General features: G+C 51.2%; 1 protein-coding gene across 1 annotated transcript in view; it reads left to right on the top strand.

Annotated features, from left to right (window-relative positions):
• CDH24 (cadherin 24) overlaps nucleotides 1-13,334 on the top strand; it is a 799,438-nt gene that overhangs the window by 396,212 nt on the left and 389,892 nt on the right. The window contains exon 5 of the mRNA XM_078644893.1: nucleotides 9,140-9,434. Coding sequence (XP_078501019.1) covers nucleotides 9,140-9,434 — 295 coding nt within the window. The remainder of the gene's footprint in view (nucleotides 1-9,139; nucleotides 9,435-13,334) is intronic.

The following is a 13,334-nucleotide window of genomic DNA, read 5'->3' as shown; positions in this document are numbered from 1 at the left end:
ACGCCTTAGCTTGACTAGTGAGCATTCAGGCGAACAGATGAGCTTTAAGATGCTTTTGGAAACGTAATAAATTGTCATTTAGTCTGAGACTGATAGGTAAGCAGTTCCAAAGTTTAGGGGCGAGGTAAGCAAATGAGCGACCTCCACCCCTGGTTCTCTTAATTTTGAGAACAGAAAGAAGACCTAGCTTGTTTTATCTAAGTTCTCTGTTGGCTTGGTAGGGATTGATGAGGTGATGAAGAATGGGCGGGCCTACTTTATATCTTGCACAATGTGCAATGCACAGTGCTTTGAATTTGATCCGGCTTCTTATTGCAGCCGGTAAAGCACTGTGAGGGCTGGGTGCACTGACTATGGTTTTGGATAGCCTAATAGTATTCAAGCAGTGGCATTTTGGATGATTTGCAGTTTTTTAATGACTGAGAGAGGGCGGTCTAAGCAAAGGAAGTTGCCGTAGTCAAGGCGAGATAGTATTATGCCTTGGACCACTATTCTTGGTACATCCATGGGAAGCCATTTAACCGCATGCGCGCTAGCGGTTTTCCCGCTGCGCGCTGCGTTTTTTTAAAAAACGCGTTACATGACGAGCTGTCTGCAACTGCCAGCAACTTTCTATGCTTGGGATACCATCGTAAGGTGTCTGTCCAGTTTGACACCCAGGCCTTTTTATTCAGTTTTGGGCAGAGGCCAGGTGAGTGGGTTCCATAGAAGCTAGTTGTTCCAAACTAACAGGATCATTATTTTTGTCCCCATTCAACTTTAAGCAGCTGGCTGTCATTCAGCTGATGACCAGCTCTAAACATAGGTTTAGTTTTTCAGAAAAAGAGCTTGCATTGGGTGAGAGAGATAGGCAATAACCTGCATATCGTAGGCATACAATAAAATTGTGAAGCCTAACGAACTGATGATATCAGACTAAAAAGCGTGCGGCTAAGAGAGGAGGCCTGCAGCACTCCGCATTTTAGCTGATGATTTTTGGAGCGAAAAGGCCCTTCACCAACTTGGAAGCTTCCATTGTCAAGGAATGATGATATAAAAGTCAAGGCCCTTTCCATGATATCGACTTCTTCCAGACTCTAAAGTAGGATGGGGTAGGAAACTGCATCGAAGGCTACACGTAAATTAGGGAGAAAAAGCACACCTGAGCCACCTTGGTCAATAAATTTTTTGAGATCCTCTGTAGCCATCACAAGTGCTAATTCTGTGCTACAACCAGGTCACAAACCCGTTCGCATCAGGTGTAGTATGTTGTTAGATTGCGCGAACTTCAAGAGATCGCTGTTAATCACTTTCTCTTGGATTTTGCTGACATTGGGAAGCAGTGAGATACGTCTATAGTTTTCAATCAACTTAGGGTCCAATGGGGACGAATGATAGCATGTTTCCATGAATCAGGGACTGTGCCTCTGTCCAATGAGCAAATGTACGTCTGTCAAAGATGAATATGGTCTCCATGCTCTGTGAATCTCAGTTGTAATCACAGCAAACCTCAAGAGTGTTACGGTGGGCTCAAAGACGCATGGACCTTACAGGAGGTCTGAACGCTCAATGAACCTTGGTGGTTGTAGGGGTATTGATCAGTGGATCCCAGTGGTTGTGAGAGCGACCTCAAGGGCCTCACCAATGATAGGTTAAGTTTCAAGGAATATCATTGGTGATGGTGGGCTTAATAATGAATGTATTTTGGTGCTGTTGGTGGGGGTGATGGACCAATGGGGTTCAAAGCTGATGACCTGGATGACGGATGGCTGTCATTGATAATGGTCTGCATGTTAGTCTCAATAATAGGGATGCGACAGTGACTTCATGGGTCAGATGTCTTAATGGCCAATGGACATAAGCTGGGTTGGACTGAGCCAAAAATAGGACCAGGCACCAACATGAACATTGACCCTCATTCAAAAATTGTGAGTCAAGATACCTGCACTTTTGGGAACATGTATTGTAGGTAGTGCAGTTAAAAGGAAACATTTTGAAAAACTGGATAGGATTTTAGATGGCCAATGGACATGAGCTGTGTTGACTGAGACAAAAATAGGACCAGGCACCAACATGAAAATTGACCCTCATTCAAAAATTGTGAGTCAAGATACCTGCACTTTTGGGAACATTTATTGTAGGTAGTGCAGTTAAAAGGAAACATTTTGAAAAACTGGATAGGATTTTAGAGAATTTGTACAGGAGTTATGTACTAAAGAAATGTTGGGGTAAAATTAGTGGTAAATGGGGCATTGCAATAGACTTCAAGGGCTTGGCCCACCTGGAGGAGGTTGCTGGTAGTAATACTTTACCAATTAAGGAACACGCACGACGTGGCCAAAAACAGTCCACTCTGGCCTTTTACGTCAGTCCTTCAGTTATTGCACTATTGACAGATACTTGAGCCCTAACCCAGGAGCGCAGTAATCCTATATGTCATGTCTTTATTTAAGTGACAATATATTCGAGTTTGCTTCCTCAAAGTACAAGGCCAACGATATCTTCAGGTAAGCCCCCTTTATACAATTCTGCTTTTGGAGAACTCGTTATATACCCAGGTACTTCAGCCATCCATTTCCCTCACAGAGCGGATACAGCTTGCACACGCTTTATCTCTAGCTGTAAATTGGGACCCCAGCGTCTGGCGATGCCTTGAACATGTGTATGATTGATTACTGTTGTGCTCATGGTGGACCAAAATAGTATTAGACCTCAGAGCAAATGGTTTATAGCCATTGGGCATCTTCCCAAGTTATTTTTGGGAAAAAACAGCACCTCCATCAAACAGGCACAGTTGGGAGAAAGGACAATAAACTTTCAGTGAGCGAGGGGAGTTTTTTAAAGGTTGAGATGAGGAGGAAGCGGGAGTCAGCATCACAATCTAGCAATGCCTGTCAACATTTAGTCAACTGTAATCAATACTCTGAATTATCACAGTTTTCTCATCTAAAAAGTGCTGGTAAAGTTATTGGCTAGGATATGAGGGAGTTAGGAGTGAACTTTTCCACCATAAGGCTGAAATAGGGGGAGCTTCCTGAGCTAGCGAGGAGGTGGTGGCGAGAAGGTTGTGGGGGAATGGGACACGCTCCTAGCAGAGGTGGTGATGCAAACATAATGAGGAAAGTAAAAGCAGGCCTCGGACTGGCACAGCAGAAGAAAGGTACTGGAAAACTAAGACTCGAGACAGAACCCGTGAAGGACCTCTGTTGGCAAAGGTAGGCGGGGAGCAGGAGAAACGGGGTCTGCGAGAAAATTCTGCACCTCCAGAGTATCCAAAGCCACATTCCATTCATTAGTCCATCTCATGATCTGAGTCTCTTTGTTGGACTTGGCCCTTAGGGCAGGTTCACCCCTAGACTTTTTGCTTGAAATGGTGACCTGGCAATGGTGATTTTGGGGATTCTGCGCACTTTCACTGTGTCCCAGTGGAAAGTGCGTGCGCACTTTGAGTGCATGTGCTGAGCTAGGCCTGCCCACCCATAGGAATGCATGGGGAGTGTATGTGTCCCTGGTAGTTCCTGATGCGTGGGGTGTACAGGCTTGAGTCTGGTATGTGTGAACTCGTGAGAGTGAATGCTTCGCAATGGTGTGTGTTGCATGAGTGTGTCATATGTAGAAATGCCATTTCCAGGAGTTGGCATATTAGTGTAAAATATGCCTGGAGCGTGATTGGCTGGAGCTGGCTGGCATGCCAGGCTCCAGAAAGTCTGGATGGGTCTGCCCGGTGGTGAGTGGGAGATTAGCATGAGTGATGTGTGGGAGGAGTGTACCTGTGTCCTGGATGGGCTGGGTTTTCCCCACACAATGCTGGCTCCGCCCCCCTGTGGTGTGCCTGATGACCCAAGCCCTGCCAGTGAATAGAGAGGGTGGTTGAGGTAAACAGAGTACTCAAGAACCAGCTGCGACTGGTTCCGCCCCCACCCTGCCTTCAGACAAAGGAAAATGGTGTATAAAAATGGGGCTGTGTCCCCACAGATGTTGTTCTCTTCCAGGATCCTGAGGGGGCTGCTGCTGCTGTCGCTGGGCCAGAGGACCGCCACTTGGGGTGTCTCCCTGCCTGGAGACCCAGTGTGCTGGCTCTGGGCCCAGCCTTGCCCCCCTGCCTGCCAAGGAGGACTTTTGCTGGACTTGTGTTTCCCCTGAAGCGCCTGGAAGCACTTTACTTTGTCTGCCAGCGCTGGGCGCGCTTTATCTGCCTGAGGGCACCTGGGAGCGCTGTGTCTGTGCTTCTAGCGCTTAAGAGCGCTGTATTTTACATTTAGCGCAGGGAGCGCTGGAAATTGCCTCTAGCGCTGGGAGCGCGTTGTCTGCAGAGGCCGGTGCCCACCCGGCATTGTCCGCCCCGAGCGAGTGCCACCTCGCTTATTTTCGAGTGTCCCTGCCGCCCGTTTTCGCATTTTCCTCAAGGGTGCCGACCCCTCGGTAACTTGAGCCCCCGCCTAGAAGTGCCGGAGACGGGTTGCCGCGCTGCCCGCGACGACCCGGATGTGGTTTGCCGGCCGGCCAATCCGAGCGCGGCCCGACGGAAAGCCCGCCCCCGCGACCTGGAAGTCAGGCAGGCCGGGGACAGGACATAGAGGCAAACCGGAAGCTGACGGGAGCCCACCCCGTGCTCCGGTGCGAGAATGGAGAAGAAGTGCCCAAACGCCAGCGCCGGTTCCAGCAGGGCTCTCCTGAGAAGGGGGAGAGCCTGCCTAAGCGTCTGGTGAGCGGAGCGGAGAGTGAGGAAGTCTGCCCGCCCCAACCGAGTGTCCCTGCCGCCCGTTTTCGCATTTTCCTCGAGGGTGCCGACCCCTCGGTAACTTGAGCCCCCGCCTAGAAGTGAGAAACTGTTTGATATGATTGTCAAAGAGCAGGTGCTCAGTGGTTGTTGTCCAGAGTTGCGCCAACACCTGTTGGAATATGGGTCTCCTTGTTCAGAGCAGCTTGCTGCGGAAGCAGACCGCTGGGAGAGGGCCAGAGGTTCTTTAGAGTCCCTAGTGAGTAAGTCCAAAAGAAGTGGTTCAGGTATCTTCCAGCCCAGCGTGGTGGAAGAGGCTCAGTGTAGCCCAGCTAGGTCCCAGGATAGCGAGGAGGGTGTAGGGGCTCACTGCCTGGCTCAGTGGAGCAGGAGTGAGGGGGAGACAGAGGTTCCCCAGACGCCCGAAGCCCTGCCTCAGGACTTGGATGATTTCTTGAGGGAACACCAGGTTGGGGACCTAGGCTGTCCTGTCAGTCCATTTGAGGAGGATCTCCTAGTGAGTAGAGGACCTGGAGCGTCTGTAAACAGAGCTCTTGTGGTTCTAGAGTCTGGCAGTACCGCTCCGGTAGGGAGGGTACAGGAGTCCAGAGTGAGGAGTGATTGGGGGAGTTCCCCAGTGGAAGGACCAGTGGGTCAGGGACTACCCAGTTGGGCTAGGTTCCCGTGTAGTGACCCGGGTGGCGCAACTTCTGGTCTGGGAGATCGTCACGCACTGTCAGGTGGACAGAGGGCGGGAGATCTGCGCCAGACAGACAGTCACACAACAGATGTGTCATTTGTTAGCCTCAGGGGGATTGTGTGTGAGTCCCCAGAAGTCCTGGAGTGCCAGGCAATTGTTCCACCGAAGGTTGTAGACCAGAGGTTGGAAGGCCAGGTTCAGGATCAGCCTGACCTGAAGGGTAGGACGACTGTAACCAGTGTCCTAACCGGTTCTTCTTCCAGAGGAACTTCTCCAGGTGGGAGAGGGCAGACCTCTGGAAGGGGGTGCAGAGGGTGGGAGAGCCCACCTCTGACCCCGGTGCAACCTGAGTGGATAAGCCCTGGGTTGGAATGGCGTTCTAGGTGTACCCCTCGCCGGAGGAAGAGGAACCCTAGAAGAAGAGGTAAGGGGAGGAGAGCCTTCCCCGAGACTCCTGGTCCGCCTGAGGTTGTAGACCCTAGGCTGGAGAACCAGTGGCAGTCTAGTCCTGTCTTGCAGACAGGAAGAGTGGAGAATGGCTCCTATGTGCCAGGGGTTACTACCCCCCGCTCTGCGAATAGGCAAGGACCAGTGGCACCTGGGTGGCCCAGGGCCTGGTCCTGGCCGCGGACAGCTTGGGAGTACCAGTGGGGTAGCCCAGTTGGTCCAGACAGTGGTTTGAGATGAAATCCCATGGGTTCACCGTGGCGTAGAACAGGAGGGTGTCCCTGCAGTTGTGGGCCCGCGTCCGTGTTCTATCGCCCCAAGCAGGGAAGTCCATCACGGTGGTGATTGTTCTACCCTGCGTTTTGGCTGGAAGGGGGTCGTGTTGGACTTGGCCCTTAGGGCAGGTTCACCCCTAGACTTTTTGCTTGAAATGGTGACCTGGCAATGGTGATTTTTGGGAATCTGCGCACTTTCACTGTGTCCCAGTGGAAAGTGCGTGCGCACTCTGAGTGCATGTGCTGAGCTAGGCCTGCCCGCCCATAGGAATGCATGGGGAATGTATGTGTCCCTGGTAGTTCCTGATGCGTGGGGTGTACAGGCTTGAGTCTGGTATGTGTGAACTCGTGAGAGTGAATGCTTCGCAATGGTGTGTGTTGCATGAGTGTGTCATATGTAGAAATGCCATTTCCAGGAGTTGGCATATTAGTGTAAAATATGCCTGGAGCGTGATTGGCTGGAGCTGGCTGGCATGCCAGGCTCCAGAAAGTCTGGATGGGTCTGCCCGGTGGTGAGTGGGAGATTAGCATGAGTGATGTGTGGGAGGAGTGTACCTGTGTCCTGGATGGGCTGGGTTTTCCCCACACAATGCTGGCTCCGCCCCCCTGTGGTGTGCCTGATGACCCAAGCCCTGCCAGTGAATAGAGAGGGTGGTTGAGGTAAACAGAGTACTCAAGAACCAGCTGCGACTGGTTCCGCCCCCACCCTGCCTTCAGACAAAGGAAAATGGTGTATAAAAATGGGGCTGTGTCCCCACAGATGTTGTTCTCTTCCAGGATCCTGAGGGGGCTGCTGCTGCTGTCGCTGGGCCAGAGGACCGCCACTTGGGGTGTCTCCCTGCCTGGAGACCCAGTGTGCTGGCTCTGGGCCCAGCCTTGCCCCCTGCCTGCCAAGGAGGACTTTTGCTGGACTTGTGTTTCCCCTGAAGCGCCTGGAAGCACTTTACTTTGTCTGCCAGCGCTGGGAGCGCTTTATCTGCCTGAGGGCACCTGGGAGCGCTGTGTCTGTGCTTCTAGCGCTTAAGAGCGCTGTATTTTACATTTAGCGCAGGGAGCGCTGGAAATTGCCTCTAGCGCTGGGAGCGCTTTGTCTGCAGAGGCCGGTGCCCACCCGGCATTGTCCGCCCGAGCGAGTGCCACCTCGCTTATTTTCGAGTGTTTTTGTCGCCTGGCAGGTGCCCACCCTGCCAGGGACCTTGCCGCCCGTTTTCGCATTTTCCTCGAGGGTGCCGACCCCTCGGTAACTTGAGCCCCCACCTAGAAGTGCCGGAGACGGGCCGCCGCGCTGCCCGCGACGACCCGGATGTGGTTTGCCGGCCGGCCAATCCGAGCGCGGCCCGACGGAAAGCCCGCCCCCGCGACCTGGAAGTCAGGCAGGCCGGGGACAGGACATAGAGGCAAACCGGAAGCTGACGGGAGCCCACCCCGTGCTCCGGTGCGAGAAGGGAGAAGAAGTGCCCAAACGCCAGCGCCGGTTCCAGCAGGGCTCTCCTGAGAAGGGGGAGAGCCTGCCTAAGCGTCTGGTGAGCGGAGCGGAGAGTGAGGAAGTCTGCCCGCCCCAACCGGGGTTCACCGCCGGAGTCCCTGTGCTGCACACCGGTGAGTGGAGCTCTGTTTGACCCCCTGCCCGACCACGAGTGAAGAAGTCAGACGGCAGGAGCCCCGGTGAGTGGGGCTCCGTGTTGGTAGTCCGCAGGGGGGGGGGGCATTGGTGTGGTGAGAGCCTGCGAGGCTCCTCTGAGGCCCCAATTGTTCCTTTGAGCCCACGAGAGGCTCCCTGCCCGCATCTTGGTTGGTTGGAGCCACGAGGCTCCAGGGGCAGCATCTATTTGTTTAAGGCCTTAAGAGGGCAAAGGGGGCATTTCCTTGTGCTTCGAGTCCCCAGGAGGGGGACTCCAACACGCCCGCATTTGTGCTCCAGCCTAAGAGAGGCTTGAGGCACTCCCAGTGTCCCGGGTCCCCCGTGAGGGACCCCCACAGCCCAGTGAGGCTGCATCTGTGTATTCAGAGCCCAGAGGGGCTGCATTGATTCATTTTGAGCCCAGAGAGGCTCTAGGGGGGCACATCTTTGTCCTGGGGCACCGAGGCTCCCACGTGTGTTTTGCCCCGCCATCTTCACAGCTGCCCAGCACTTTGTGGGCAGCTGCCACGTTTAGGCCCTGACATTGGGACACAGGGACTGCCACAGGTGGTGGCGAATGTGAATTTTGCGCTATTGTGTTGCTGTTCCTTGCACCTCTGATTGTATGTTATGCTTCATGTGCTTTACCTTTACACCTCTGAATGGGTAGTTTATTCATCATGTGTGTTGTTGCTTTGACACCTCTGAATGTATTGTGATGCATCATGTGTTTCCTTCCTTAGACCCCTACAGGTATAGCGATACTTAGGTGGTTTCCTTCTTGCTAGTACAGGTGGTACTAGCGAGGCCCAGGTTCCTTGTGTGATCTCCTAGGATAGTGAGGATTGCATAGGTGGTGCCCACCTGGTACCAGTAGTGACTGGTTGTGTGTTACAAGTTCTATTTTTGTGCTACAGTAATTTTATTCTATGATCTAAGAAGTGCTAAGTTTTAAAAGTGCTGATACCCCTGACAGTGGTCCAAGTGGCCCTGTCCTGTACAAATAATCCCTTGTAAATTCTGCCCGTGCCTCTGGCACATTGTAAAGTGTGTGTTTTATCTAATGTGTTTTGGTGTAATACAAAGGCTATTTTTATATAACCTTGTGTGGAGTTTCCTTTGTGGTGGGCCTGGGTGTTGTTGCTGGGGTGCGTGCGCAAATACTTAACTTACATCGCCTCCAAGTTTAGCCTTGCTGCTCGCGCCACATTACCTAGAGGGTGAGCAGGGGTTATCTTGGCGTGTAACTCCCTTGCCCTGACTTGGGAGTGGTGGTCTCTGACTGACTTTGGCGAAAGCCCTGGCCAGCCGGGGATCCCATTTCCAACACTCTTCAAAACAATAAGAGCATATTTTGCAAATATCCACCAAACTAACTTTTGTTCTTTTTCCCCCAGCTCCACTCCGACGCTGACCGCGGCGAAGGCCGAGCCAAGTATGTGCTTACTGGCGAAGGCGCCGGCACGGTCTTTGTCATCGATGAGAAGACCGGCAACATCCATGTTACCAAGACGCTGGACCGTGAGGAAAAAGGGCAGTACACCTTGCTGGCACAGGCAGTGGACCGCCAGTCCAACCGACCTCTGGAGCCGCCCTCTGAGTTTATCATCAAGGTGCAGGACATCAACGACAACCCACCCACATTCCTGCAGGGTCCCTACCATGCCTCAGTGCCAGAGATGTCTAACGTGGGTGAGGAGTTATCTTTTCTGTTGTTTTAAGGAAGCAAGCAATAATCTAGTCCATTGTCATGATTATGACTTGGTAAGACCTCACTACATGTTTCTCCACCGCCGTCACAGTAGATTCAAGGTTCTTTAGATCCTGGCCTCCCTGCATGAGATCCTCCTAAAATCCATAGGATTTGAGTGGCTAAAGCATTTCTATCCGGTACAAGGGATAAAATATGATTTTGAACATTGTTCTGTGCCTTTTCTCAGATTCATTTTCCTCAGAAAACTGGTACGCTGTTTTGTGACCAGGACTGCGTTCTTGTTCTGAATCTTTCTTGATTGGTTCCCAGTCTCCTGCATTTTTTTTAGGTGACAACCAATGAGGGATGTGAGTGCTGTTGATGGCATCTTTTGAAATCTGACCTGATAGCCTCATACCATTGTTCTTCATGTTGAAGAGATCCTATGTGATTTATTATTTCAGGGACTTGAATCATCCATCAGAAGCAGAAGGTGAGTGGACATCCTCTCACATTTGCCATAAGTGGAAACCACTTACCATATTCTGGAAAAACCTTTCTTGCTGGAGATAAGCTCTAGCAACAGAGGGTTGCTTTGTCCCTGAGCTGAAGGTCAGGCATGACACTTTGGATTTGCCTGTGGCTCAGTACAATGAGGTTCCTCCAGAGGAGTGTGTATGCCCTAATTAAGGAATTGCCCACGGACATCTATCTCTAACACTGGGCCCTGGCAATAGACATCCTAATGCCTTATCACTTGTCACAGGTTTGTGCTCAGGTATGTTGATGGTATAACACTGGCACCTATCACATAGTTCTGGCAACCTGTCGTCAGAGTTAGCTCATGACACTCAAGAAGCCCATATTCTCACCAGTATCATTAACCAACTGCACAACAGTGTATTGGCTGTCAGAAGAAAGTGCATTCTCAGTCTTCCCCACCGATACCGAATGTCTGGCACATGGAGTCCCTAGCAACACGTGCGCACACAGAGCCACTGCGGACTGGGTACCATGACACACAGGGGACCAGATGCAAAAGCCACATGCATAGGATACGTAGATCAAGTCCAGTTCTTCTGGTGATGATAATGATGGCAGTTAGATGATGCTCTGCGCTCTCTGCCATCTTGTTGCACCATAAAGCCTGCTGCAGGGCCCACCAAGACACAACAACAATCATTCACAAAAACCCCTTACATGCTGCCGTCGGCCATTGGCCGACGGCAGCACTACCTACCCAGTGCTGCCGTCGGCCAATGGCCGATGTGCCCCGCCCGTTTTACGGAAGTGCCGCACTTCCGCAAAATCACGGGCGCATGAAACGGGTTAAACTGCATTCATTTCTATGAGTGATGCTCCAGCTCCCGAAGTCTTTCTTATTCTTTATATGATTTGGCAAAAGGCCCCACCACCCCTTGAACTGGCCTGTCAATAAGGCTGTTAGTAAAGATATTCCTTAATGCAGGATCCAAGAGTACGTTCCTGTCATGTAGACTTTTATGTTGGAACTACAAACATGCGCATTCAATGTAGTAAACTGCAGCTAGCCAATGGATGCATTCTGGTTTCTGAACATGGTCCTACTTTGTAAGTGTAAGCGTGACCCCTGCCTTCTAGGGGACCAGTAGCTTGTGAATGAATTTCTTGGAAGAGCCTCGTTATACTGCAAAATTTAGTCTAGAAACAGCAAACAATCCACAGGACGTTGATATCACATCTTCGGCCAAGTGGTGGAGAATTTATCTCAGTCGAGAAGAATGGAAATATCAATTCTAGAGCCCTGGGTCACCCGGACTGATGAATGTAACAACAATCCTGCATGTTTCCCTCTGGGCATTCTGTGAATCATCTGGTAGAAACGGGGAGGCAGAGAGTTGATGCAGGTTTTCGCCACTAATGTTTTGTTCTCAACAACTTGCCCTTCATATCACGTACATCCACTTGAAGCCAGTTGTTCCGCCTTTAGTGAGGCATGATGATAAAATGTCAACCTGGTAAGATTCACCATCAATGATCCAATTACAAGCCAGGTGGAGTGATCCCTCCGACAGAGATATCCTGCCACCCGATTATGAGTTGTACATGTTCCAAGTACACTACCAGTGCTTCTGATGGTTTCTTCTCCACTACGGCAGTGCTACTCGTAACCACACCTAAGTGTTAAATCGCAATGAGTACTATCAGGATAAGCAATAGCGACCGGCACGGATTGAGAGTAGCGGGGTGGGGGATAGATTGTGATGTAAAAAAAACAAGTAAAAAAAGTACCTTATTGCCACCCTCCCACACCACACATCATCTCCGTCTCTCCTCTCCAGTGCAGGAACAGGAAGCGACCAGGCTCCCTCCCCATGCCAATCGCAATGCAGCATTGCGATTGGCCTGAGCACCATGGATCAGTGCTCAGCCAGGGAAAGGGGGCCTGGGCATGTTCTCAATGCAGGCTGTAATGAAGCCTGCATGGAGAACAAGCAAAATGTGCATGACTGTATTGGAGGGCCCCAGAGGGCCGGCCAAACAGCCATTGCACACTTGGAGTGGGCAAACCATTCCTCCCCTGCTCTGAGAGCAGAGCAGTCCCTGCCTGCCCCGCAAAGATGCGCAGCAGGAACAAATACAATGATATTAACCTTGAGTTAGCGGAGGAGTCCCACTGAGCATAAGAGTGGTGTTCTATTTTTTTTAACTTTATATAGCGTGAACTTGGTCTGAAAGCATTGGAGCAATTACCATGAGCACCAGCTACATTTCATAAAATCAAAGTCATTTTTATTTAAGGTAGGGAGATTACGTTTTTTTCCCAGAATCACTCGATGTTGAGCTGACACCAGAACTACTTGAAGTACTTCCCCCAGTTACAAGGTCAGCAGCTCTGAGAGCATAGCGATGCATCTTATGTTTTTTTTCCTCTGGGATATGTGACCTCACAGCGAGGCCTATGCAAATAGACCCCTCCACCATCACCCCTCCACCAAGGACATTGGGGCTGAGGTGAGAACACTTGGCCCCTTCTCTTACTAACCCCCTCCCCAGCCCACTATAGCCTTTGGGTATGACCTGGCAGGAGAAGGGGGGAGTCAAGAAAAGCACACTGCTGCTGCTGCTGCTACTCCAGGGGTCTTGAGTGAGAATGGCACCCTGACAAGGCCCCTGCATACTCCCACCCTCCCCACACCCGCCATGGCCTGAAAAGTTATGGCCGAGTGGGGGAATGACACTGCTTCAGTGCCAGGCTGGCCACACAAGGCAGGGTCCGAGGTGAGAATGCCCGAAAGGTCCGAACAACACCTAGACCCCAGCCGCAGTTTGACAGCATGTCAGGAGAGTGCCCATGATACTGGCAACACTTTAAAGAGGTCTGGTGGGTATCAGGGAAGACAGTAAGTCCATGCGGGCTGATTTACAGAGGCCCTAGACAAATGGCCCACAGATGACACGGGGGCACCGGCCCATCACCCAATGCCCCAGTGCCCCACCTTCCCATCTAACCCTGATAGTACACCATGGATTCATAATAGGGTCAAGCTTCTGACATTCCAATATGATCCATCACCACACCACGCCCTAGTCGGGTCCATCCTCCTCTGACACTATCCAGAGGGCTGGCATCTCAACCATACCAAACACAACCACATACAATATCGGTGGATAACTTTGACTGGACAACTAACCGAGAACCTCAGAGGGCTTCCTGTCAAAAAGCACCGCAAGACCGTGCACAAGGTTTCACCGCTATGTATGATATAAAAGTATCAGTGATATAAACAGCCTAAAATGGAATGGATAGGACTTAGTGAACAGAGAAAAAGCGATGCAAAATGTTAATGGCTCTACAGTGAAGAGAGGAATATCTTTCTTTGCTACAAGGGACACGTGTGGAAAGAAGATGCATTCTG

This window comes from Lissotriton helveticus, chromosome 5_1 (assembly GCF_964261635.1).
Source record: "Lissotriton helveticus chromosome 5_1, aLisHel1.1, whole genome shotgun sequence".
Lineage (NCBI taxonomy): Eukaryota > Metazoa > Chordata > Amphibia > Caudata > Salamandridae > Lissotriton > Lissotriton helveticus.
This window is presented reverse-complemented; position numbering and strand designations above follow the sequence as displayed.